The sequence below is a fragment of the Anoplopoma fimbria genome, chromosome 12 (genome assembly GCF_027596085.1).
Source record: "Anoplopoma fimbria isolate UVic2021 breed Golden Eagle Sablefish chromosome 12, Afim_UVic_2022, whole genome shotgun sequence".
Lineage (NCBI taxonomy): Eukaryota > Metazoa > Chordata > Actinopteri > Perciformes > Anoplopomatidae > Anoplopoma > Anoplopoma fimbria.
This window is the reverse complement of record NC_072460.1, coordinates 26,542,610-26,569,409: the sequence shown is the minus strand read 5'-3', so window position 1 is coordinate 26,569,409 and position 26,800 is coordinate 26,542,610. Positions and strand designations below refer to the sequence as shown.

At 38.1% G+C, this 26,800-nt stretch overlaps 1 protein-coding gene across 1 annotated transcript; it reads left to right on the top strand.

The window, feature by feature from the left end:
* The first annotated feature begins 2,415 nt into the window (after positions 1 to 2,415).
* LOC129100268 (deoxyribonuclease-1-like) lies at positions 2,416 to 19,420 on the top strand. The gene is made up of 9 exons (XM_054609861.1): positions 2,416 to 2,564; positions 8,826 to 8,994; positions 9,291 to 9,373; positions 14,024 to 14,110; positions 14,392 to 14,489; positions 16,420 to 16,532; positions 17,634 to 17,791; positions 18,146 to 18,242; positions 19,254 to 19,420. The coding sequence occupies exons 2-9, from the start codon at positions 8,833 to 8,835 to the stop codon at positions 19,383 to 19,385; spliced, it is 930 nt and encodes a 309-aa protein (XP_054465836.1). The 5' UTR covers positions 2,416 to 2,564; positions 8,826 to 8,832; the 3' UTR covers positions 19,386 to 19,420.
* The last annotated feature ends 7,380 nt before the right edge of the window (positions 19,421 to 26,800 follow it).

Below are 26,800 nucleotides of genomic sequence, written 5' to 3'. Positions count from 1 at the left end.
AATGAACCAGTAACCAGCAATAATCCTAACTGATAAACAAAGCAATTATATAAACCTGGTAACCAATGAATAACAGCAATAATGATAACAAAGCAATTATAATAGAAGGAGAGTGAAGCTAATGCAAAGTTCAGGAAACAATTTGTCTGTCTGTCTGTCTGTCTGTCTGTCTGTCTGTCTGTCTGTCTGTCTGTCTGTCTGTCTGTTTGTCCGTTGTCTGTTGGTTTGTGAGTTCACGTACATCTCCGCACTGGTGAAACGTTAAACTCTAGTTTACCCACCAAATACATGTTTTTATCTGGACATGTTTCCTACCAACTCACTGCCAGCACACAGATCTGGAAAGTCACTTTGTTTAGGTTGCGTTCTCCATCTTCGGTGGTTAAAGTTCCGACATGGCTCGACAAGCTGTTGCTCTCCGCCGTTCTTCTGTTGCAAAAACTGTGTGTGAACACTTACGTACCCCATCATTGTTTACAATCTGTAAAGGTTTCTGTAAGCTGGCATGAACAGGGGGCGGACGGTGTTAACTTGAGTAATAATATCGTTGATCTTCAGTAAATAAATGTCTGTTAATTCAATTCAATTCAATTCAGTTTATTTTGTATAGCCCAGAATCACAAATTACAAATTTGCCTCAGAGGGCTTTACAATCTGTGCACATGCGACATCCTCTGTCCTTCCCTCACATCGGCACAGGAAAAACTCCCCTAAAAACCCCTTTAACAGGGAGAAAAAAGGAAGAAACCTATGGGAGAACGACAGAGGAGGGATCCTTCTCCCAGGATGGACAGAATGCAATAGATGTCATGTGTACAGAATGAGCAGCATAACAGTTCTTAGATACAACACATTCAATGTATATGACATAAATGATTCATATAATAAGACTACTTATAATAACAGCAGCAACTATTACAGTAGAATTATAGCCATGAAAATAGGGATAGTAATGTGACTAATAATAATAATGGAAGTAGCAGTGGGTGTCAGTCGGCTCACAGCAGGAGGCACGACTACGGTCCAGGTACCACAACGATTCATGGAAACCTGCAGAACGAGAAAGCAAAAGGGCTTCAGGGTGGGACTAAAGCTAAAATGCTTAATGGTACAGGTAATAGTAATAGTAATGTGACTAGTAATAATAATAATGGTGGTAGCAGTCGGTGTCAGCAGGGCCGTAGCAGGATGCACATCCACGGTCCAGGTACAGCCACGATTTATAGAAGCCTGCGAAGCGAGAAAGCACAAAGACTCCAGGGTACAAGCAAGTCAATAAGCGTAATAGTACAGGCAATAATAATAGTAATGTGACTAATAATGATAGTGGTAGTAGTAGTGGGTGTCAGCAGGGCCTCAGTAGGTGGCACGATGACAGTCCAAATATAACCCCGATTCCTGGGAACCTGCGAGGCGAGAAAGCACAAGAACTCCGGGGAAGAAGCAAAATCAGTAATGTGCATAAATAGGAGATTAATACATAAAGAAGGAGGGAGAGAAGAGGAGAGAGGAGCTCAGCGTATCCTAGGTAGTCCCCCGGCTGTCTAGGCCTATAGCAGCATATCTAGGGGCTGGACCAAGGCGAACCTGAACCAGCCCTAACTATAAGCGCTATCAAAAAGGAAGGTCTTAAGCCTGCTCTTGAAAGTGGTGAGTGTGTCTGCCCCCCGGACTGAAACTGGAACCTGGTTCCACAGAAGAGGAGCCTGATAACTGAAGGCTCTGGCTCCCATCCTACTTTTATATACTCTAGGAACCACAAGTAACCCTGCATTGATTGAGCGCAGCTCTCTAGTTGGGTAATATGGAACTATAAGTTCCTTAAGATAAGATATAAGTCACATATATGGACGAATTAAGGTAACACAACTGTGAGTGAGCGTTCGGCCCACTGATAAAAGGCCCAGCATCGGCAGAAAACTGTGGCCAACATTCCCGGCAAATTTGGTGCGCCGAAAAGAAAATAACTGAGAAATTTGAGATTGTAACTTTAACAATCTTTTTGTTATTTTTTTATCTTATTTAAATCTTCATACAGTTAATTAAGAAATCAAGCAATTTACTGTAAAATACAACCCTAACTTTATCAGAAATATTTAAATGAATTTGGTCATAATACAAATAGGCTTAGTGGCATTTTGGTTGTTCATTTCTTAATCTGCAATCAGCTAATTTGACCAAATAGAACTTTTTTTTTTCTGAGTTCACTGGATGTGGGAACATTTTTGAGCAATCAGGTGTCATCCTGATAGCAGCATTAAGTGATATGATTTTCTTTTGCAATGAATCCTGCTTCCTACTTGCTATTCTTCACAATTTCAGTAAAACAAGAAATTCCAAATCGTGAAATAAAAGCCACTGTGACCTGTGCTATGAAGTGTAAACATCCCGTTTTTCCCACGGGGCCCTGAATGCAGCAGCACTGGAGGGTGTGGCCAACCTGGCAAACCCAGTCAGGTGTCAGTGACAGCAGCAGGGTGAAGAGCCTCCACCCTGAAGCAGAAGCAGCAGGAAAAGTTTTCAGCAGCAGAGACACACGGTCGACCCTCTGCTCACCTGGACAGGTAAGAAAACCAGCAGCACCAGCACTCTTTTACTGGGACTGGACCAGTAAGATCAGCTGGGTCTGCTCTGTGTGTGTTGGAAGTGTGTGAGGGACTGGTTACTAGTCTGAAAGGTCTGGTTTGAAGCTGAGGGTGTGTGTGTCAGTGTGTGACCCACATTAAGGTGTGTGTGTTTGTGCTGTACACCTCCTATGTTCTGTCTTAGTGTGTGAGTGCTTGTAGTGTTGGATCCACAGCTTTATTCTCCTGTAAACTCTTCTTTCATTTACATTTAGATATTCACCCCGCTGTGGGACTAATAAAGGATTATCTTATCTTATCTTATCTTATACATTCTTCATCAGCTGGTTCCAAAACGTCACTATTTCTAGATGTCTTGTATGTTATTTTGTACACGCCAGCCTGACATGTCTGGTATTTTTTCAAACTATTATAAAAAATAAAGTTATGTAGAGTTGCAACTGACAATCGATTCCATTATGCATTAATCTACAGATTGCCTCTGCTGTTAAATGATTAACCGTTTGGTCCATAAAATGTCAGAATAGTGAGAATTGCGCATCAACTCTCTTACTAAAAAGTGAAGTCAAAGCTTCATCTTCGTCTTAGAGCTGCATTCTCTCTCCTGTCCACCAGGGGGCGACTCCTCTGGTTGTATAGAAGTCTATGAGAAAATGACTCTACTTCTCTCTTGATTTATTCCCTCAGTAAACATTGTAAACATGAGTTTATGGTCTCAATCTCTAGTTTCAAGTCTTCTTCAATACAGCATGATGTTCATTTAGTAAATGATGCTCCATTTAGAGTCAAACAGACCATAAAGCAGGGGATGCTTTAAGGCGGGGCTACACACTGATTGACAGGTCGACACCAGAGACGTATACGGCGTCTCTACGTCACGCCTCCTCAGTCCATATATGGTCACTTCCGATCACTGGTTACAAAAAAAAGCTGAGATGGCGACGCCTGTAATCCAAGATGGATTGAATCATATTGCATAACTCTAGGCTTCATAACATCAGTCCACAAACCAATGTGTGACGTCACCATGACTACGTCTTCTTCACATATTCAGTCAGTCGTTTTGACATTCCACTGGCCGTTATGTGAGATGGCTAGTACACCACTGCTACCTAGCAGACTGCAGGTTTTGTTAAGTTAGTGTTTAATAGTTTTATAGTGTTATTGGAGGCGTTGTTGTATGGCTCCAGTCCATCGTGGAGCCATGAACATATTTTACTTTAGCCGGACTTTAATGTTAGAATGAAAAAGAAATGCATTCTGGGCAGCCTCATTATACTCCTGCTCTAAAGTACATGTGAGCTACACGTCAACAAGTGTTTTTTAAAGCGAGCTGCACTTTGAAGGAAAGATTAATCAGAGATGGTCTCTGTTGTTGTTTTTGTTGCTGTTTCTGTTTTCAAGATTAAAGTCCTCCCACTCACAATAGAGTTAGACAAATTCATCTGATTTTTATATTTTGTGATCGGTATTATGAGATAAGTGATTTAAAATGGAAAGCTACGTTTAAAAGTACAAACATATCCTCTCAGGTGATTCTTGGCCTCTGCGCTGGTCGTCCGTTCCCATGAACGTGAAATCTCAGGAACATCTGGAAGGGATTTTTTTTTTCAGATTTCACTCACACGTCCACCAGGTTTTGGAGGTGAAAGGTAACTGTGACCTCACAAAGCATGTTTTTGGCCATAGCTCAATAATTCATATGGTTCATTATGTTCCTTTTACGCAAACGACTAACAGGATAAAATGATGAAGTGACCAGGTGGTAATTCTAGTTTAGTCCGACAACCCAATGGAAGTGCAATATTAAAAATCACTGATGCTAGAAATGGGAAGAACAGTGTGTCATTGATTTGATCCAGATTCTCCTCATGTTTTGATGACGTAAAGAACACATATACCTCCTCTGAATAGTGCAGCTGTATTTGTGAGGTCAAATGACAAAGCTACTCACAGGTCAGATCTTTAACCCCCTAAAAAAAAAAAAACCTTCTTCCTTCATAGCCAGAGACAGTCGCCAACGTTTAAAGCCGTTTCTGTCATTCGCTGTTTGGACACTATGTGCAGTTATTGTAAAATTTACTGGTAACACATATACAAAGGTCACATTTTATGATCTAAAAAGTGTAATAAAACAGTTTCACAACCTCCAACATGACTTTCAAGTTGAATTTGACAAATTTATATTATTATTCTTATTACTACTGGGCAGCTATATCTGTAAAAATGTGTTCACAGCTCATGCAGACTTCCTGTCAAATAAAGCCTCTCTCTTGTAGTTGATGGTAGGCGACGTAGTAAACGAGTGAGCGAGAGAGAGAGTGAGTGAGTGAGAGAGAGACTTGCGGGCGTGTTTGAGCAGAAGCCACTCGACTGGTCCGTCCACCTCCAGGGCTGAGAGGCCTGAAGCAGACACCACTGACTCACTGCTGGACTGATGAAACAACAGAGGGTCTGAGTGCCTGTTAACCAACCTGGTTTACCTGGTCCTGAATCAGTCTCAGTTTAGTCCTGATCCTCTATAGACCTCCATCAGTAACCAGACCATCAGAGAGAAGATCGTCTGTTTCTATAAAGTTATTCTTAAAGCTCGTCATCGGAGCCACCGGGTCGGATTCTGGAGAAACCAGATGAGATCATGAAGGTTCACCAGAAACTCCTTCAGACCAGACTCCAGCAGAGACCAGTCCACCGTGGACAGACCCAGATCCAGAGAGACCAGTCCACCGTGGACAGACCCAGATCCAGAGAGACCAGTCCACCGTGGACAGACCCAGATCCAGCAGAGACCAGTCCACAGACCCAGATCCAGGACCAGTCCACCCAGACCCAGATCCAGCAGAGACCAGTCCACCGTGGACAGACCCAGATCAGATTTTTGTAGAGCTGCAACGATTAGTTGCACAATCGTTTAGTTGATCAACAGAAGAAAAAAATGCTATTTATTTTTACAATTGGTTGATTGTTAAAGTAATTTGTCAGAAAATGCTGTTTTCAGCTTCTCATATATGGAGATTTCCTGCTTTTTTCTCTGTTTTATAACATAATAAAGTGAATATTTGGGGGTTTTAGACTTTGTGACTTGGTGGTTTTGTAACAACATTTGATATAATAATCTTTTTTATTTGATATGATTTGGTTTGTTCAGCTCGTACGGTCTCTCTCTCCCCTGCAGGTCTGAGCATGTTCACACTCCTCCTTCATCAGACCAGTCAAACCAGTCAAACCAGTAAACCACGTGAGAGAAACGCTGTCAAAGTTCACCCACAGTCACAGCCTTTTTTCTGCTATGGTTGAGAGCCTCTTTTTTATTTTCTACATTTAATCAGTCGATGGTAGTTTTCAAGCCACTCAACACTTCCTGTTTGTGAGGCGCTTTCCTCACCGTGTTCTGATATGTTTGGTTTCACTTCACAAAAAAGTGGCTGAGGGAATATGCATTGAAATGTGTTCCAGTAGAGGACTTCAGGGTCCTGAAAGGGACACGTTAAAATCCCTTAAGGGTCCTTGTTTGAATCCCAAAGTGTGTAAAGGACGACATGCAGTTTATTCATTTTGATGAGCCTTTACATAGCTGCAGATCAAATGACTACACCAGGAAAAAGAACAGGTCAACTGAGTATTTAGACGTATAATAAGTGCATCAACAATCTGCATATTTTGTTTATTTGAGTTTATTGACATAATCCTCCATCCATCCATCCATCCATTCCTTCCTCTTATCCGGGGCCGGGTGGCGGGGGCAGCAGGCTAAGGAGGCTCCTCCAGACCTCCTTCTCCCCAGCAACACTTTCCAGCTCCTCCTGGGAACCCCGAGGCGTTCCCAGGCCAGACGAGATGTGTAATCTCTCCAGCGTGTTCTGGGTCGACCCCGGGGCCTCTTACCAGTTGACATAATCCTATGAGTCTTATTTCCACCGTTGTCTCCCTCGTGTTTACACAATCATAATAATAGAAACATAAGTACTAATGTTGTAAGAGCGTCTCTGTGTCTTACTTGTGTTTGCTTGAAGATGCTTTGCCAAGAAAAACTAATGAAATAGAGAAGAAAGAAAACGGGAAGTCAAATTTACAAAAAGTGAAATGAGAACAAACCGTCAACATTTTTTTAGAAAGCAGACAAAGTTAAAAAATAACTCTTGTGACTAAAAGTGATCAGTAAAAACAAGGTTCAATAATATAAAATATATTCAACAAATAGCCTAAGGTGTATAATCAGCTGAGATAAGACTTTATTGATCACAGAGGGAAATTCAACAGATAGATATAAAGTCATTAAACAGAGCTACACTTTAACACATTTTAGTGATGAAAACATAATATTTATAATACAAAAATGTAGTATTCTGCATGATTAAATAACGTTTTTTTTATGCTAATGTCATAATTTTACACAAAATACAAGTAGTATTGCTGCACTGTGGTATTACTACTTTTAGTAACATAGAATATGTGAATACTTCTGCTACTGCTTTAAATGTTAATCTTTTTTACAGATTCACTGCACATCGTTCAGTGTGAGCCAAATAAAACCATTTTAATCTCCGGCAGCGGTATCAGAAATCGCTCACATGACAAACAGGTTTCTCTACATTCTCTAGTTCTATATCCTATGAGTGACTCCTTTAAACATTCAGTCGTAAATACAGGGAAGTTTTTAAATCTGTCATTAAAAAAGCTGTTCAAAACCTGAAGACGTCAAACAACATTACAGCCATCAATAACAGAAATTACACAAAGTACAGGGACATTAAACAGTGGGCTTCTACCAGAACAAGTTCTCCCTTATCAGCACTTTTTAGACCTTTTATTCATGTCACATACTGATAAAAAGCGTGGCAAAATATGTTAAATATGTGTTTCTACCTAAATACATACATCTAAAATAATGAAGGTGTTCCAATGGGGTTTTTGGACACTGGTGTATTTCTCAAATCAGTAAAATGTAGCTAAAGTACTCAAACTCCCGTCCAGCACAAACCTTTTAAAGTTACTACAAAGAAGTTTTATTTTGTGTTGATTTTGGCGGTCCCTGTGGACAAAAGTGGTAGTGTTTCTGACAGACCAGAGGACAGTGTTCACTTTGTCATAACAAATCCTCATAAACTGACATTTATGTGGAGAGAAATGTCATTGATGAATGATTATTTTTCTATATTAATCATTTAATCATTATTATTAAAACATGTCCATTCAAAGTCCAATCCGATGTCTTAAATGTCTTGTTTTGTCTAAAACCCCCAAATATTCACTTTATTATGATATAAAACAGAGAAAAAAAAGCAAGAAATCTCCATGAGGCTGAAAACAGCATTTTCTGACAAATTACTTTAACAATCAACCAATTATCTAAAGAATACTAATTGACTGACCGTTGCAGCTCTAAAAATATGTTGAGGTGCTACAAGATGTTTCTGAGTGATTCAAAGTTTATCTGATATCTAGTGATAACCACCAGACTCCCTTTGGAAAACGTCTAATTGTACTGCAGCAGGGTCTGACAGTCTGCCCCGCTCAGTCCTGGTTCTGGTTCTTCAATGCCTCCCTTCCCTCTAGAGGGCCCAGCAATACGCCCTGGATCTGGGTCTGTCCACGGTGGACTGGTCTCTGCTGGATCTGTCCATGGTGGACTGGTCTCTGCTGGATCTGGGTCTGTCCACGGTGGACCACTGGTGGACTGGTCTGTCTGCTGGATCTGGGTCTGTCCACGGTGGACTGGTCTCTGCTGGATCTGGGTCTGTCCACGGTGGACTGGTCTCTGCTGGATCTGGGTCTGTCCACGGGACTGGTCTCTGCTGGATCTGGGTCTGGTGGACTGGTCTCTGCTGGATCTGGGTCTGTCCACGGTGGACTGGTCTCTGCTGGATCTGGGTCTGTCCGGGGTTGACTTTAAGAATTATATATAGCTTTAAGAATAACTATATGGAAACAAACGATCTTCTCTCTGATGGTCTCGTTTACTGATGGAGGTCTATAGAGGATCAGGACTAAACTAAGACCGTTACACAACCAGTTAAAAGTTCCTCACTGTCACTTGTATTTATACAGACCAAAATCACAACTTTGCCTCCAGGGCTTTACAATCTGCATCGTGTACGACCCCATCTGTTTGTCCGTAGAGCCACACTTCGGATCCGGAAATACTCCCTAAAAAAGCCTTAAATTTAATAACTTTATTGTGTTACTCTGTACTAGATAAACCTCACCACTGTCACTGTGTGTCTTTTGTTTTCTCCTCAGTCCAACCATGGGGTCGTTCTCTCCTCGTCTTCCTCTTCTCCTCGTCTCCTTCTTCACCCTGTTGGTCGATATAGAAACAGCCTCAGAATTCAAGATCTGTGCCTACAATGTGGAGAAATTTAACTCTGCGAAAGCATCGGACTACAGATTGCTACACACTGTGACACGGGTAGGACACACACACACACACACACACACACACACACACACACACACACACTCACACATATTTTCTGCCGCTGTGATGACAATATTTCAGCTTACAGAAGGTAAATAAATATTGTATATTTCAGCTTTTTTAGGATCAGATTTGTTTTTATTTTTACTGCCTTACATACAAAGACACTTTCCCAATAAAAATCTAACTAACTCAAAATAAAAACCAGTGGTCCAATGCATTTGTCTGTCTGTCTGTCTGTCTGTCTGTCTGTCTGTCTGTCTGTCTGTCTGTCTGTCTGTCTGCAGATTGTGTCTCGCTGTGATATCTGTCTCCTGCAGGATGTGGTGGATTCTGAAGCCATCACTACTCTGCTGGCTGCTCTCAACAGGTACAGAGAAAATAACTAAAATAAGTAGATCTCACTCACTAACTGATGCTTTTCTCTGGTAATGTAGGTCTCTAAATCTGTTCATCTGTTAATATTTTAATCTGTAGGTTTGTAGTCTGTCAACCCTTAGGTCTTAAATCTGTTAATATGGAGGTCTGTAGTCAGGAGTTTTGTAAGTGTAAAGGTCTATAGGTATACAAGTCTGTAGTCTGAACGTCTGGAGTTCTGTAAGTATAAAGGTCTGTAGGTACGGTATATGAGTCTGTAGTTCTGTAGTCTGAACGTCTGGAGTTCTGTAAGTATAAAGGTCTGTGGTAGTTCTGTAGTTCTGTAGTCTGAACGTCTAGTTCTGTAAGTATAAAGGTCTGTAGGTACGTATATGAGTCTGTAGTTCTGTAGTCTGAACGTCTGGAGTTCTGTAAGTATAAAGGTCTGTAGGTACAGTATATGAGTCTGTAGTTCTGTAGTCTGGAGGTCTGAAAGTCTGTAGGTCTTCAGGTCTGTAAATCTGACGGTTTGTAGGTCCGGAGGTCTTTAGTCTGGAAGGCTATAAATCGGGAGGTCTGTTGGTCAGTAGTCTGTTGGTCCATAGGTCTCTAGGTATTTAGTCTGTAGGTTTGTAGTCTGTAGGTCTTCAGGTCTGGAAGTCTGGAAGATTGTAGGTCCAGAGGTCTGTAGTCTGGAGGCTTGTTAGTCTGGAGGTCTCTAGGTCTCAAGTTCTGGAGTTCTGGAGCTGTACAGCCACTAGTAACAACCTATGATTCATCTTTTATTAGACCGTGATAGAACCTGTTTATTGAGTTTGTTTTACATAAATGAAGTCCTTTAAACCAGCTGTTCTTGGTTGATAGTTCATAATCAAAATGATTAATTTATGAACCATTTAGGAATGTAATGACTTCCACCTAATAAACCTTTTTTAGGGTTGCCTCATTAATAAGACAGTTTTACCAACCAGGTCAGTAGTGTCAGTAATTAGCAGACTTTTAAAAAGAACATAACTTACATAATGTTTCTATCAGTATATTTTCTGATATTGCACATTTGACAAATTTAGTGAGCCAGAAAATACTATAGGAGTATTTTCAATGATGTTTTGAACTGAAGTACGGCCGGGTTCATTGCAGGGTTCAGAAGACAGATGAAAGTAGTAAATATTTGTTTTAAAAAAAAAACTTATTTGCGAAAGCATTAAATGGGACTTTGCATACAGCATCAAATGTCAATTCTCTCTCATGTTTGACTGTTTGAATGCTGACAAAACGTCACCTACTAAACTGAAGGATTTAAAAAGGTACTCAGACAGTAATACTAATGTAATGTAATGTATATTAATACAATAAGGTGATCATTGTTTGTCTGCTGTCTGCCTCCAACAGGGACACTGACAGGTACAGTGGATTTTATGAGCATGTATAACATCATCTAATCATTATTAATCATCTCAGTCACCTTTATTTACCCTCTTTACTAACCCTGATGCCTGTAATAATAGAGTGCTGCAGGGATGACGTATTCCAATACGTTATTGCCGAAATAAACTTTTTGTTCAGCGAGATAATATTCACAAATGAACACAGCTTTTATGATTTTTGAAGCGTTAATATAATCTCCAGATGTAAAAATCTAACGTTTGAATATAGACAAACTAGAAATGGCCACATGACTTCAATTTTAACACTAAGCCGTTCTCATTTCCAACTCATCACATAGGGACGCTTCGTCATTTCTTTAACGCTATGGGTAACCCTATGCGTCAAACTATGATGCTCCTCTATGGTTGCAGTTTTAAACCAGGTTAAGATTGTGAAATTATGTTTAGGAAAAGATGTGGTTTTCAAGAGCGCAAGTATAAACACAGCGAGGCTGTGAAGGCGGTTTAGTGAGTTGATGAGTTTCCGTGTTTGGCATTATGACGTATAATGTCCCTGACAACCTCTGTAGTCTCATTAAGCCACTTAGCAGCCGCTTAGTTTTAAGACACGTAAACGTTGTGGGGTATTTACTTATGTATTTTAAATCGTAGTACAACATTTTTAAATCACTTAAGCGTTGTTAATGACAGACCTTATTTCAGGCGTCCAACTAAAGACTGATTAAAAAAAAAAACTTGACTTCGAGACTAGGACACCAGAAGTGCAAAGATTCTGACTCATTTCCGGGTTTTAAGACTCATTTCTGCAGCACTCTATCGGTAACACTTTATTTTGGGTTGTCACTGTTACAGTTATTCTGCAAAACTTTAGCAGACATCTGTTTCAACAGACAAGACTGGACGAGTCAACTGAGAAGACTAACTAAAATAAAGTGTAACACCTTATTATGAGAGGGTTGATTTGGGATTTTCTTATAGAATAATGCATCTCATTGTGCCTTATTGAGCCAACAAGTATTATATAAAACATTGTATGTACTAAACACACATTTCAGTTCATTTATTTGACTATTCAAGAAATATCAGTAGAATATACATTGCACTAATAAGGTTATCTGTAACATCTCAGAGAGGTTAACAAGTTATATTCTAGAGCAAGGCACTTTGTGTCTTCATGCAGAACAAACAACATTTTGTTCCTTTTTCCTTCAGACGTACATATTCCAAAACTGGGAATAAAAACATAGATTTGAGTGTCGTCTGCAAAACACTGCATTTCTGGAAGCGGTTTCTTGCTGCATGTACATATAGAGAAGTAGCGGACCAAGAACAAAGCCTTGATGGACACCACATCCAGGAAATGCAGATGCTGTACTCAATTAATATAATCTAGCAACAAATTAGATCAGACCTTACAAATTTACGGTTAATGCATTTTGGTGAGAGTGATAAGATGTAAACCTGGACTGGCAGAGGATCAAAAAGACAATTATTGAACAGACTTTTCTTACAGTTTACTGTAGGTATGGTGGGGAGATTAGAAAGTGTCCTACATTTGTTTGATATTTGTGGAGAGCAGTTTTGAAAAAAAAGTGTATTATAAAATGTTAGAGATACTGTGCATATTGAGGATAAGTCACTGTCACTCCTACATGACTACACTTATGTACTTTTACTGGAGTATATCAATGGAAGTAATCCTCTACTAGAGTTAGATTTAACACCCATACTTCCGTTTGTTTCTATTTGTCTGCCAAGTACTGATTCCACTATATACCATACTCCTAATATCAACATTTATATTTTTGGGGAAAAAAAATCAAATGAAGATTTAATTATGGTGTTAAATGTACCCCATTTATGGCTCCACCTTAGAAATGACCCAATTTAACCCCAATTACATGACTGGAACAAGGTTTGCTTTGCTCCTTAGGAAGCTGCTTTCTTTCTGGTGATGTCTTTCTGGTGATGTCTAACATTAAACAATCTAATTTTGTCTGTATGATTTGTTGATACATAATTCATTTCTAATTTACTTTCTCTGGTGTCTGGTTCTGGTCTGCTCATAGATTTTAGCTTGTTGGCTACGCTAATGGAAACGTGGGATTTGCAAGTGCGCGTCTTGCGACCATTCTGAGGGTTATAGCCATTAATCCAGAAGGGATAAAAAGCATGATGCCTACATATACAGAGGTTGTTGTGCATGTGTGGATCAGTTGGGAAATGTCTTGTCATTTTAAAGGAGAACATGCAAATGCTAATATTGGAGCTAATTGGGGGCTTTCCCAGTGGTGGAAGAAGTACTCAGATAAAACAATGTACTCATTGTACAGTAAAATATCTACTCTGACTGATATCTGATTCTATGTGATATATTAGATGGTTAATACTGTTACTGTTGCAGCTGCTCCAGGTGGAGCCAGGACTACTTTAAATACAGTCAGCAAGGTTTGTCCAGTTGGTCCAAACCTAGGGGTCAGACCCTCCAAAGTGTCACCAGATAAATCTGAGGGGTCCTGAGATGATTAATGGCAGAGAAGAATAACAACCTTGGACTTTTGTCTAATGTTTATGAAATATCATATTATTAGTTATTACCAAAATGAAACCATGTGAGAAGATTATGGGAGAATTTCTTTCTTTGGTGGAACATCTAACATCTGAATATTAGTGTTTCCAAACCAGACCCAATAACGTGTTACTGATTATTACAGGCACTTTTTGTAAGAGGTCAAAGTCCAAAAATGTCAGGAACCACTGGTTAAAATTTCGGGATCTTATCAATTTTAATGTAAAATTATTTACCTTCAAATTTACTACCAGCTGTCAGATAAATTTAGTGCAGTAAAAAGTACCAAAATACTAATTTAGTTACTTTCCACCACGGGGCTGTCCAGCTAGGCGACTTTAACTCCAGTGTTGTTTTCTAACTCTAAGTTATCATGGGTTGATGGTGCCGCGTTGAAAATTAAATCTTGAATCGGGATTTGTGTTTGGTCAGATTTAAGGTGGCTGCTATAACCAAAATTGTAATTGTTTTTGTACTTTGGTGTCCTCACTTTAACACAATATTACCTGTCTTTGGGGTGATCTCTGTGGAAAAAATAATTTTAAAGTTTTATTTCTTCATGATTCATTTTAGTTTTAGTTTTATTTTGTGGGTGTAAATCATTGAACTTTAAAAATAAAAAGCCTGGAAAGGATTTTGAAGTGAACAAGCATTTTTTCAAAACTTGTGAATCAACAGTTTTTCTTTGTCTATGTGTTGTGTTGAGGTATGACAAGTACAGATACCAGTCAGTGTCCAGTAAGAGTCTGGGAAACTCTCCCGACGACATGCAGCAGTACGTTTTCATCTACAGGTAAGACACAGTGCTAGTCCTGGAGGAGAAACACACCTGTACACACCTGGATATTATCCCAGCCTGTTGGATGACTTAAAAAAACGACAAAGAAAATACATCATATAAAAATCCGCCCAGTGCGTCGGAGAAAAATCTGAGTCAGATAAAACGAAAATAGATATTAATTTATCTTAGGCTCATCTGTGAATGAACCATGAAGTACCATTCCGTCTGCTGTCTTCTTCCTCTGCTGCTGGTAAATCTGGTAGATAAGACTTCTTCTTCTTCCCTCCAAACAGGGTGGGGAATGTGAATGTGACGGGGCAGCATCAGTACCAGAAGAAACAGTCCTTCGTCAGAGAGCCGTTTGCCGTTCAGTTCCAAAGCAAGAAAACTGGTCAGTCGGCACCAAACGCATTTCATTTTTCAGCAAAAGACGCTCATTGACAGTAGGAGGACTCGTGCACAGGAAGAACACGCAGGACAAAAAACGCCTCATATATATCTCACGCAATCCAATGTATGATGTTCACTAGAGTTAGTAACCTTCTGACACCAAGCTTGATGTGTCCAGTCAGATGTGTGAGGACGAGTCTTTATGTCTGAATGATCTTTAATGCTTTTAGCTTGTAGACACAGGGGCGGATCTAGAAAGATATTCATGGGGTGGCAAGAGGGGGGCAGGAGATTTTGAGGGGTGGCACCCTGTGGAAGAAGTATATACAGTATGCCGATTTAATTAAAGCCATATCAATCAATATTTACTTGGAAAGCCCCCACATTTAGATATTTTGACTCAATAACATTATACTTAATTTATTGTGGGATGAGTAAAGCCTTACATTTAAACATAAAAGGTTTCAGACAAAATTTTATAAATTATTACTGAATAATTACAAAATCAACCTGCCTTACAACAAACACCTGCACTATTACACCAGCAGGGGGCATGGGGCTAAAAATATATGCAAAGAGAGCTGCAATATGTACTTTAGTTAACAATAAGCCTTTGGTATTTGTCCATGAGATATTCCTATCAGATGTCAATAATCAGTCCAACTTGAGTGCAAATATCACTTTATTCACTGATTCCAATAATTTACATACAATATAGATTCAACCATTAATATAAATGTGGCATTTTCCCATGTTTGGTCACAAACAGTACCTAAATACATCAGTACAATCAGTGGAACTGGAAAACAACAGAAAGAAAGTGCCACAGTTCAAAAGAACATGACGTTGGCATGCCTACAGGAGCTGAATGCGGCGATTACCATGTTGTTCAGCAAAACGCCTCACAAACTTATTTAGATCAATAGCTTTAGTGCGTTTGGATTCAATGCTGAGTACAGCCAAGCTTGACAATCTCTTCTCTGTCATAGTAGACCGCAAGTAACTCTTTATGATCCTAAGAGTTGAAAAGCTTCGTTCACAAGATGCACTGCTCACTGGTAAAACTACTGCTATTTTACACAACCTGAACAACTCATAAAAAACATCCTGGTATGGGTCCATAAATTGAACAAACTCCATCAGAGTGGGATGGGGCAATATTTCCTGGTTGCATTCACTTGCAGTCGGACTTTTGAAACCTCGCTTTTGAAATGTCTTGTAAAAGCAAAAAAAAAAAAAAAAAAAATATATTTGCGCTGCCAACTGGGGTGGCAGCTGGGGTGGCAAGGCTTTTTTAGGGTGGCAGTTGCCACCCCATGCCACCCCAGTAGATCCGCCCCTGTGTAGACAGTCTCTCTACTAATAGATGTTGCGTAGTAAATGGAGAACAAACAATGTTCAATGGTTCAACCAGACTGACAACTGAAAGAGACAAAGATCCTCTGAGCAACAGTTGAATAAGAAGAGAAGAAATCAGCAGTCATTGGTAAATTAAACTGGAAGCTTGGATTTAAACAGGAACAGCTTCCTGTTTCAGTGTCAGGTGTTTCACAATAAAAGCAGCCTAGAACAAGCTGGAATTAACAGACATAAAAATATTTAGAGTTCAATAATTAAACTAATTTAACATCAAGGTCAACAGGATTCCTCACCTGTCATGTAACGTTTTAAGGAAGTTTGAATAATTTCATTCTTCTTCTTTTGGGCACAAAAACTGTTTCACATGTAAATAAAACGTGTTATTTTTTTTTCTATCTGCTAGAATAGTTATTATTGAAGGAAAGAAAAACAACCTTAATATAACAGGTGATCAAAAACTTTTCAACAGTGGTATTCATGACTGACTTTTACCCTTCCTTCCGTCCTTCCTCTTTCTCTCCTTTCCTGTCCTTGTTTTTCCTTCCCTTTTCTTATTTTGTCCTGTCCTGCAGCAATCAAGACGTTTATTCTGGTTCCTCTGCACTCTAATCCCAGTCAAGCCGTCCAGGAGATCGACCGGCTCTACGACGTTTTTGAGGAAGTCAGCAAGAAATGGAACAACAAGGTGAGGAAATGGGATTTGAAATCAAGCATGTCAGGCCGAATATGAAGGAACGTTTTAGCTGTTCATGTCCATTTGGAAAATAAAAGTTAACGTTGACTTATTTGGCCCATTAGTTCTGTACTTAAGTAACACCAATTCTTGGTTTGAGATCGTTGCACCATCTTGGTTTTTGTCCATCGACGTGTCAGTTTTGCAGTCGCCATCTAGGTTTTTGGTTGGCGCCATCTTGGTTTTTTGCCCATCGGTATCTCAGTTTTTGTCAGTCGCAATCCCAGTTTTTCGCTTATGCTAATCTGGGTTTTTTTGCCATCGCCATCTTGGTTTTTAGCTATCACCGTTAGTTTTTGGCCATCATCATCTGGGTTTATGCGTGTCGTCATCTTGATTTTTGGCCGTTGCCTTCTTGCTTTTTTGCCATTGCCATCTCAGTTGTTGGCTGTTGCCTTTTTGGTTTTCTCTCTTGCCATATGGGTTTTATTTCCATCGCCATCTTGGTTTTTCAACATCGCTGTCTCTGTTTTGGGCTGTCACTAATTTAATTTTTTGGCCTTCACCTTCATATTTTTGGCCGTTGCTATCTTCGTTTTTTGCCATCAGCATCTTTGTTTTTGGGCATTGCCATATCTTTGTTTTTGGCTGTCCTTATCTTGTTTTTTTGCCATTGCAATCTAGGTTTTTAGCTGGAGCCACTTCTGTCTTTTGGACTTTACCAATTTTGTTTTTTGGCCGTCTCAGTCTTGCTTGTTCGAAATTTCCATCTTGGTTATTGGATGTTTCCTTCTTGATTTTTGGCCAATGCCATCTTGATTTTTAGATATTGCTATCTTAGGTTTTGGACATTGCCGTAGCTTGGTTTTGACCATAGCCATCTCTGTTTTTGGCTGTCCTTATCTGCAATAGACAGGTCACTGTTATATTTGAAAGATTTCATGGTGAGACGTAGTTTCACTAGGCTATAGCCAAATTGGTAGTGTTTCAGGAAAGTTTTGCTATCATGATAATTCTGTTCTTAGCATGACAATTTTTTTTGTGTGCGTGTGCGTGTGTGTGTGTGTGTGTGTGTGTGTGTGTGTGTGTGTGTGTGTGTGTGTGTGTGTGTAGAATGTGATGTTTCTGGGAGATTTCCACGCCAGCTGTGCCTACGTGACCCGAGCCGACAGGAAAAACATCAGAATGTTCAACAACAAGGAATTTTCCTGGCTGATCAGAGACAAAGTGGACACCACCGTCTCCACCGACACCAACTGTGCTTTTGACAGGTAGGTGTGTGTGTGTGTGTGTGTGTGTGTGTGTGTGTGTGTGTGTGTGTGTGTGTGTGTGTGTGTGTGTGTGTGTGTGTGTGTGTGTGTGTGTGTGTGTGTGTGTGTGTGTGTGTGTGTGTGTGTGTGTGTGTGTGTGTGTGTGTGTGTGTGTAGACAGACTAAAGGAGGTGAGAGGAATAAAGATAGAAATACTTGTAAAGCAGCCTGAGATGTGATGGGAGAGAAAAGAAAGAGGAAACCAAGTAAATCTTCTATATTGATGCATATTTGTGAATGTTTTTTATTTATTATGTTTTTATCATATTTTGTTATGTGTTTTATATTCTGTGTGTATGTGTTTGTGTGTTTCAGGATCGTGGTTCATGGGAAACCCTTTCTGAGCGCCATCATGCCGCTCTCTGCCAAAGCCTTCAACTATGTCAAAGACTTCAAACTAACCAAGAGCAAGGTCTGTCTGTCTGTCCGTCTGTCCGTCTGTCTGTCTGTCTGTCTGTCTGAAAGAAATGTCTCAACTATTGGATGGATTATAATGAAATGCGGTTCATCATTCATGGTCCCCTGGGGATAAATCATAATCACTGTTTATTCATCTAGCGCCATCATCAGGTCAACATGTTAATGTGTTTAATACTTTGGTTTGTGTACAAATACCTGCAGAACTAAAGACGACAAAAACAACAGTTTGAAAAAACATATTGTAATTCCAAAAAGTGCAGAAAAAAACAACACCCCCGGTGTCTAAAGCTTTGAACTCCGCCTGCAACGCTGTGATTGGTTGGATGTTTTTCCAGCTGTGTGAAACAGTCATCAATGAGCTCAACACTTTTTCAATTGCTTAAAAAATCAGGGATGTGGGCAGCAAATGTAGTTTTCATTCAACTTGTACGTTGTGTGAACTCTACACGTTGTAACCTGCCTTCCTGCACGAACAGAACCTGCAACCTCTACGCTGACCGGATCAATCAACTGATAGAACCTTTGGTCGTTTTTTTTCCAGTGACAAAAGTTTATTCAACAAGGCGACTGCTTCTTCTACAGTGTTGACTAAAAGAGATAAAGGCAGCGTAACTTTGGTCTGTTCTTGTAGGAACCGAAATTAAAGGGGAATAAAGGAATTCCAAAGAATTCTGGAGAATCCGAAATTCCTAAATCGGACCTCGAAGTTTTTAACTCAAGAGAGCCGCCAAAAACTTTTGCCCTGCCAGAAATCCAACTGATGGTCTGAGAGACAGATCCTTGATCGTTCAGGTGATTAATCAGACGGCGTGACTTCAAACTGCTCATCAAATAACGTCTGATTGGGCAGAAATTAACTCTTTTTATTAATGCAACCAGTTTTTATTATAAAATGTCATCTTTGCCTCCAATTGTTCTGCAAACTGCACATCCTGTAGAAACAGGTGGATGGAGACGGGCCTGTTAATTTGACCCTGTGCTCTGTTGCTTCTGTCTCCTGCAGGCGCAGCAGATGAGCAACCACTTACCTGTGGAGGTGAGGCTAAAAAGCTCCGCCCTTCTCCTACAGGCCACGCCCCTCCTGATCCTCATCGGTGTCTCAGCGATCGTCCAGTCCTTCCTGTCCGCTCTGTGATCGACTGCTTCAGTCTTTGTCGGCCTTTTTTTTTTTTTTTTTTTTTTTCAAATGGGGGATCTGGTTTCTGTCAACACAGACTTTCTATCAGATTCACTTCACCTGGATTATGATGACATGTGACCAAAGCAAACCAACATATAATATGACACATAACCTTCTGTTTTTCACGCCTTCATTATCTCTTTATTATAACAAGATAACTGAAGCTTTTTGGCGTCTCATGTTTATTTCTAATCCTAATTCATTAACTTGTTCTCTCAGATATCAAACCATTATCCGGTGATAACGAACACTGATCACATCCTGTTTTTATTTGCCATGTCTGCTCTGTTTCTTCAGAGACGCTGAGAGGGAGGAAAGAATATCTGGTCACCAAGAAAACATGTTTGACATCTTTAGATGATGCCGTTGTCAAGAAATTATTAAATATAGCAGCAAAGAAAATGTATAAACCCTCATCGTAGTGACTACATGTATAACAAGCATCTGATTTATACTCAAACATTCACAGTAAAACCTTTTTTAGGTTTTTATCCAAAGTGCCATTCAGAGTTTTTACACTTTCTTAATAAATGCAAATACTGTACATTGAATTTTAATAACACATTATGTGACTGTTTGACTTTTTATCAGGTGAATCAGTAAACTGGTTTAAGACGTCATACTTTTCTCTTCCACCTCAGGTCTGTTCCACTTGTACAGAAACGTATGTAAATATTGTCAGTATATGTCAGGAAATTGTAAGATGATTTTTGTTTGTGTGTTTTTAATATTCAGTAAAGTTTTCATGTTGAAATTAAACATTGTATGAAGCCTGATGACTTTGAACTCAGGATCCTTAAAGATATCACAGAAGAAGTTGAGTTGTTATTGCTGAAGAACACACATTTACCAGCAGGTGGCAACAGTGAGCCAACAGCTATAGATATATATATATACATATATATATATATATATATATATATACATAGTATAGACATAACAAAGACAATGATAATTTAACATTGCGTGGTTTCATTCACAAACAAAGAATATCATTTAAAAAACTTCTTTAAAAAGAATCCATGGGACTATTTACAAGTTCTGTAAATAGTGAGAACTATACATAGTATATTTATATAGAACAAGAATAAATATATATAAATATATATATATATATATATATATATATGGATGACAATAGCTCCCTTTAAAGCCTACTGTACTACACTTTATACAGCACATTTGTGGTGCAGTTACAGTAAGGCAAAAATGAAAAAGCTTCAGGTGGCTTTTAATGATGCTTTCAGAATCCTGCTCAAACTCCCAAGATGGACAAGTACTAGTCATATGTTTGTGATATGTCGACTGGTTGACATGTTGTATTGTATTCGTTTGTTGTTGTTTTAGTTTTAGTTTCTTCCAAACATCCAAAGTCAGTCTGCTTTTATTATATCTTTATGATATATAAGCCCGATAGGCAAATTATTGTTCCCAGAACTTTGCATTAACTTCACCTCTTCAGTCATGAACTGACAGAGAGGATCGGGGAAGAGATGAGGATGGACAAACTTCTTCTGAGCATCGTCGTCGTGTCAGGCAAGACTTTTATATGTTTTTATTATTTTCCTATCTTTAACATTATAATATTGTTTAATTATTTCTCATTTGAATTTGACATTTCCCTCACTTTTCCTTTTTTTGTGTCTTTTTTAAGTTAACATAAAATGATAATTTGCATTAGTGAGTTAAGTTATTATTATTAAATGTGATCAATATGCTGTTTGTCAATCCAGGGCTGTGTGCCGTCTCATCACCTGCTGAACGTGGCTACCATTTCGTTTATGACCTGAAGAACATGACTGAAGCACAGCGTCACTGCAGAGAGAAATACATCGACCTGGCCACTATACACGACATGGAGGACGTGATGACTCTGAACAGAATCGCTGATTTAAGCAAAATGGTCTACTCAGAATACAGCCATGTGAGTTTTATTATGTCAGTGACAGGTGGTTTGAAGGTTTTACATTCACACAGTGATGGAAAGTAAACAGATGACCTGTACTTAAATCAATTACTTGTACTTTACTTGAATATTTAAATAGATGATATTTCATACCACATTTCAGATGGACATTTATTTGACAGTTACTTTCCAGATTAAGATTTTTACAAACAAAACATGATTTAATTCAACATAGTTTCATTCTCTTCATATTTACAGCATTGATATCTCATCAAACAAATGTCATGAATGTAAAGATACAGTTGAGTAATGTTGCCATTGTTTGCACTGTTAGCGCTGATAGCACCGTTAGCTTCTAGCCGTCTGCTCAGTTGCTAAGTTACGAGATGCTTTGTCCATTATGAACAGCAGGAGTGATTACAGAAAGTAAAACCTGTTTCAATGTTCATATAACCACCTGAATATTGTTTTAAGACAGACTTGAAAAAATTGTGAACCTGTCCTTGAAAGGTTTTGCTAATCAGCCTGCAAATCAGACGACAGTATGGAGACTAAAAATATCTATAAGTCTATTTCTCTCTATCACTATGAAATATTGCTTTCAGCGAGCCTGGATAGGACTGTACGATGACGTGGACAGCTGGAGGTGGTCACTGTCAAACACAAGTTTCTACAAACCCGGGGAGAAGGAGTTCAGACGATGGAGGTCTGGAGAACCGAACAACAAAAACAGTAAAGAACGCTGCACAAGGATGTATCCAGATGGGGAATGGAACGACGGCGGTTGTGAGAGTCGCTTCAAGCCGGTCTGCTTCGATGTCAGAGGTGAGAATATTAAAGCTCCTACGAGAAACTTTCTTTTTGTGTTGACTTAAGCGGTCCTCACTTTATAGAAAGAGACAATCTCCTCTCTGATGGTCTCGTATACTAATGTAGGTCTTATAGTGCCTTCATGTCACTGTGGGAGCAGGCTCATGAAGACGGTTTGTATAATGTCTGTTGGAGGTAAAATAGCTATGATATGCCTTCATGAATGTGGGACTCAATGAACGTCTGCATGTTCATATTCACACAGCTCAGTGTTGACTTCACCTTCATGCTGAGATTCATTCAGCAAGAATAAAACTGTTATGCATCTATGTTGTCTGTTATGGTGCCTCTACACAACGCTTCCCTGTGGTCTATTTTCAGGGCTGAATGTGACATTTGTCCTCATTAACAACCTGGTGACGTGGACTGAAGCCCAAAGCTACTGCAGAGAACACCACACCGACCTGGCCAGTGTGAGAAACATGGCCGAGAACCAAAAAGTACAGAATCTGCTTCCCTCAGGAGATATAGTCTGGATCGGTCTTTTCAGAGATGAATGGAAGTGGTCTGACGGAAGTGACTCCTCATTTAGGAACTGGAATCCTCTAGAGCCCAATGATCAAGCGGAGAATTGTGTGGCAGCAGATTTTAGTGCCAACGGACAATGGGAGGACTGGAACTGTAACGTAAAGAGAGCGTTCATTTGTTACAGTGGTAAGCTATCATCCACTGAGTCTTTAAATGTGGATTTAGGTTTGCTTCATGTGCAGATACATTAAAATATACCCCAAAACATCAATCATGGGGCAATTGATGCAACTATGCTAACTAATGCTAAGACCATGCTAAGCTAAACTAAGTTATGGTTTTCTTGCACCAGCCAAATTTAAAGATTGAGCTGATGGAAAATTCAACCCCATACTTTTCTCTTTTACCATTCAAAGTGTTACAAATGTTAATGAAGACGATAATTATCAGCCAGAAATGTTGTGACTGATGAAGTTTGTTTGTTTTTTAAGAGCCTGTCTCAAAGCAAGTGATAAAAGTGAGGTTGGAGAAAAAAGCTCCTCTCTGGATCTGAATGACCCTGTGGTGATGGAGGACATCTTGAAGAAGGTACATCTTTCTAACCTTAAAACCAGAACAACCAGGTGATATATGTGATTCAGTGGACTACTGAGAACAATGTGAATGTGCTATGTGCAGTGCTAACATGTAAACGTCATTATTGAAGGTAGATGCAAACAACAAAGCTGTTATAGTGGAAACCAGAGTTCTTCTAAACCAGAGCTTCCACATGAGGACAGTGTGAGAAAGGATTCAGGATGTAAATGAACAACAGCGTTTAGTGAAGAGCTTTTCTCTGTCAGCGACATTCAGGGAACTAAATGTTTTTGTATCTCAGCTCAAACAGAGGCTGAAGGACCAGGGGCTGAATGACGACATCAAACTGAGCTGGAAGAAGCAGTCGGATGGAAAAGTCTTCCACAAGGAAGAGAAGAAGACACAGAAGAAGGAGGTGTGTCCAAAAAAAGACGAGCTTTAATGTTGTTTCAATCCGCTCTGGTCAGAGGGTTCCTTAATCCTCCTCCTTTTTCTTCTTCCTCTTCCTCTCCATCAATGGTAGAAAGTACCAAAGTACTTAAGTAAAGACCCTGTGCTGTGAAGTAACATATTTCCATTTCATGGTACTTTAGACTTCTACTCCACTGCATTGATCTGTCAGCTATAGTTTCTACACTCTTAGAAATAAGGGTTCCAAACAGGTTCTTCATTAAGAGCTGAGGCTCTCCCCAGAACCATTTGCCTCTGAAGAACCTTTTCCTTCTTAAAGGATTTTTGAAAGCCCAGTTGTTAAAAAGTAAAGCCCAACCCACCCCCTGCCCACCACCTCAGCCCTGGTTCTTTCTGAACCTCATGAAGAACCCATAGTGAGTTCTATGCACAACCATAGGGATACAAAAGGGTTCTTCACAGGAACCGGGGGTGTGATCTTGTTTGCACCCTTAGAATCTTCTCCAAAGAACCTCCAGAGAAGGTTTTGTGTGAAACCGTTACACCATATGAGGGTTCTCTGTGGAACCTTTAGTTGGAAACTTTCACATATGGTTCTGGGTAATGCTCTTTATGCTTTGTTCCAGGTAGAACCCTCTGGAAGGGTTCTAGGTTCTAGTTAACACGTTTCTTTCTAAGGTTGTAGTAACTTGGTCCATTAAGATTTTAAATATAAAATGTGTGATGTGCTTATAAAATATGATGCATTGTTTCATAAAATCTAAACCTGCTACAACGTTAAAATGCTTCTTACATGTTAATCAGTGATAATGATCCAATAACCTGCTGTTTATCACATTATAACGCTCTATAAAAGTCTACTTTGCATAATGAGTACTTTTACTTTTGATAATGAAGAATTTATTTGTGAATTTTACATCTGTAATTCTGAATGCAGGACTTTTATTTGTAATGTTGTTTTTTCATTGTGATAATACTTCTTTTGCTTAAATAAAACATTTAATCAGCTTATTGTTTCTCCACAGTTCTTGATGAACTTCAGGTCAAAACAGAGTCTAAAGACTCTAACAGACATAAAGTGTCGGGTCAACAACAAGCCTCAAGAAGAGCTTCAATGCAGCTTTACTGTTTTTATTTCCCTGGAAACATTATTATGTTCTCAAACAGCATGCTGAGTGAAGTCTTTATTACTAAACTGACTTTCCATCTCAACTGAAATGAACTGAGCAACATTTCTCTGTTCTCTGCTTGTTGTTGCTCTGTTCATCAAGAACAAGACTGCAGAAGTTTGTTTCTAGAGTAAAAGGAGGTCTACGAGGTCTAAAAGGAGGATCCTGTTTCTTGAACCAAACTCCTAGAGAGGGGCTGGACTCTCCTTTCTCAGAGTGGCCCAGGGTAAGAGTGAGGCGAGTCGCTGACAGGAAGTCTCTGACTGTGCTGAGGCACCAAACAGGCCGTCGCCATCATGGTTTATGGCCCTCGCCATCATGGTTTATGATTGTCGCCATCATGGTTTATGGCCGTCGCCATCATGGTTTATGATTGGCGCCATCATGGTTTATGATTGTCGGTATGTATGTTTATTGTGGATGGTGGACATTCAAATAGAAATCATAAATGACATCAGTGTGGAGTTTATGAATCAAGGGTATTGACGAATGGATTCCAGATTATTTCACAGTCAGCGGTTTGTTTTTTATTGGAGCCAGATCATTTTTCCATTGATATGTATTCGATAAGTAGATTTTCCCAAACTCTAAAACTTATTTTGATTTCCACTTCATCTCAGACTATGGTGATGTAATCTACAGGTCAACCTCCAAATATCTTCTCAATAAACTAGACGTCATCCACCATACTAATACTTTAAAAGTTGCTATATAAATAAAGTTATTATTATTATAATTATTATCAACTATAATTATATTAACAGTAATATTAATATTAACAGTAATATTATTATCATTATCATTGTTATAATTATTAATAATAATAATGCTATTATTACCATCATTATTATTACTATTATTATTGTTATTATTATTACAATTATTAGTGTTAATAATAATAACATTATTATTATTGTTATTATTGTTATTATTATTAGTATTATTATTATTAGTAGTAGTATTACTATTATTATTATTGTTATTATTATTATTGTTATTATTTTTGTTGTTATTATTACTATTATTATTGTTATTATTGTTATTATTATTTTAATTATTATCATAATTATAATTATTAATATTATTTTTGTTGTTATTATTATTATTATTGTTATTATTATTGTTATTGTTATTATTATTATTATTGTTATTAATACTATTATTGTTATTATTATTTCTATTGTTATTATTGTTTTTATTGTTATTGTTATTTTTTTATTATTGTTATTATTATTACAATCATTATTATTGTTATTATTATTTTTAGTGTTGTTATTCCTATTATTATTGTTATTATTATTATCATTATTATTGTTATGATTATATTTATTGTTATTATTATTATTATTGTTATTATTACTATTATTATTATTTATATTGTTATTATTTTTTATTATTGTTATTATTATTACAATCATTATTATTATTATTATTTTTAGTGTTATTATTACTATTATTATTGTTATCATTATTTTAATTATTATCATAATTATAATTATTATTATTGTTTTTGTTGTTATTGTTATTATTATTTTTTATTATTGTTATTATTATTATTATTATTATTATTATTATTGTTATTATTATTATTATTATTATTATTATTGTTGCTATTATTATTATTATTACAATCATTATTATTATTGTTGCTATTATTATTATTACAATCATTATTATTATCGTTATTATTATTATTATTTTCATTATTATTATTGTTGTTGTTGTTAGTATTATTATTATAATTATTATTTTTATTGTTATTATTTTTATTGTTGTTATTATTACAATCATTATTATCATTATTATTATTATTATTATTTTTTCATTATTATTATTATTATTATTATTATTATTATTATTATTATTATTATTATCTGTGGAGTCAGTACCGCCCTCTATCGTCCTCTGGGGGTAACTGCATGACCTTACATGGTGACCTGCTCCTGCTCCTCCTCTTCCTCCTCTTCCTC

Excerpts from the sequence above, each read along its gene's own strand:
- LOC129100268 (XM_054609861.1), top strand. The coding sequence starts at position 8,833 with ATGGGGTCGTTCTCTCCTCGTCTTCCTCTTCTCCTCGTCTCCTTCTTC. Across the intron at positions 8,995-9,290 it reads TGCTACACACTGTGACACGG|ATTGTGTCTCGCTGTGATAT; the intron begins GTAGGACACACA and ends GTCTGTCTGCAG. Across the intron at positions 14,490-16,419 it reads GTTCCAAAGCAAGAAAACTG|CAATCAAGACGTTTATTCTG; the intron begins GTCAGTCGGCAC and ends CCTGTCCTGCAG.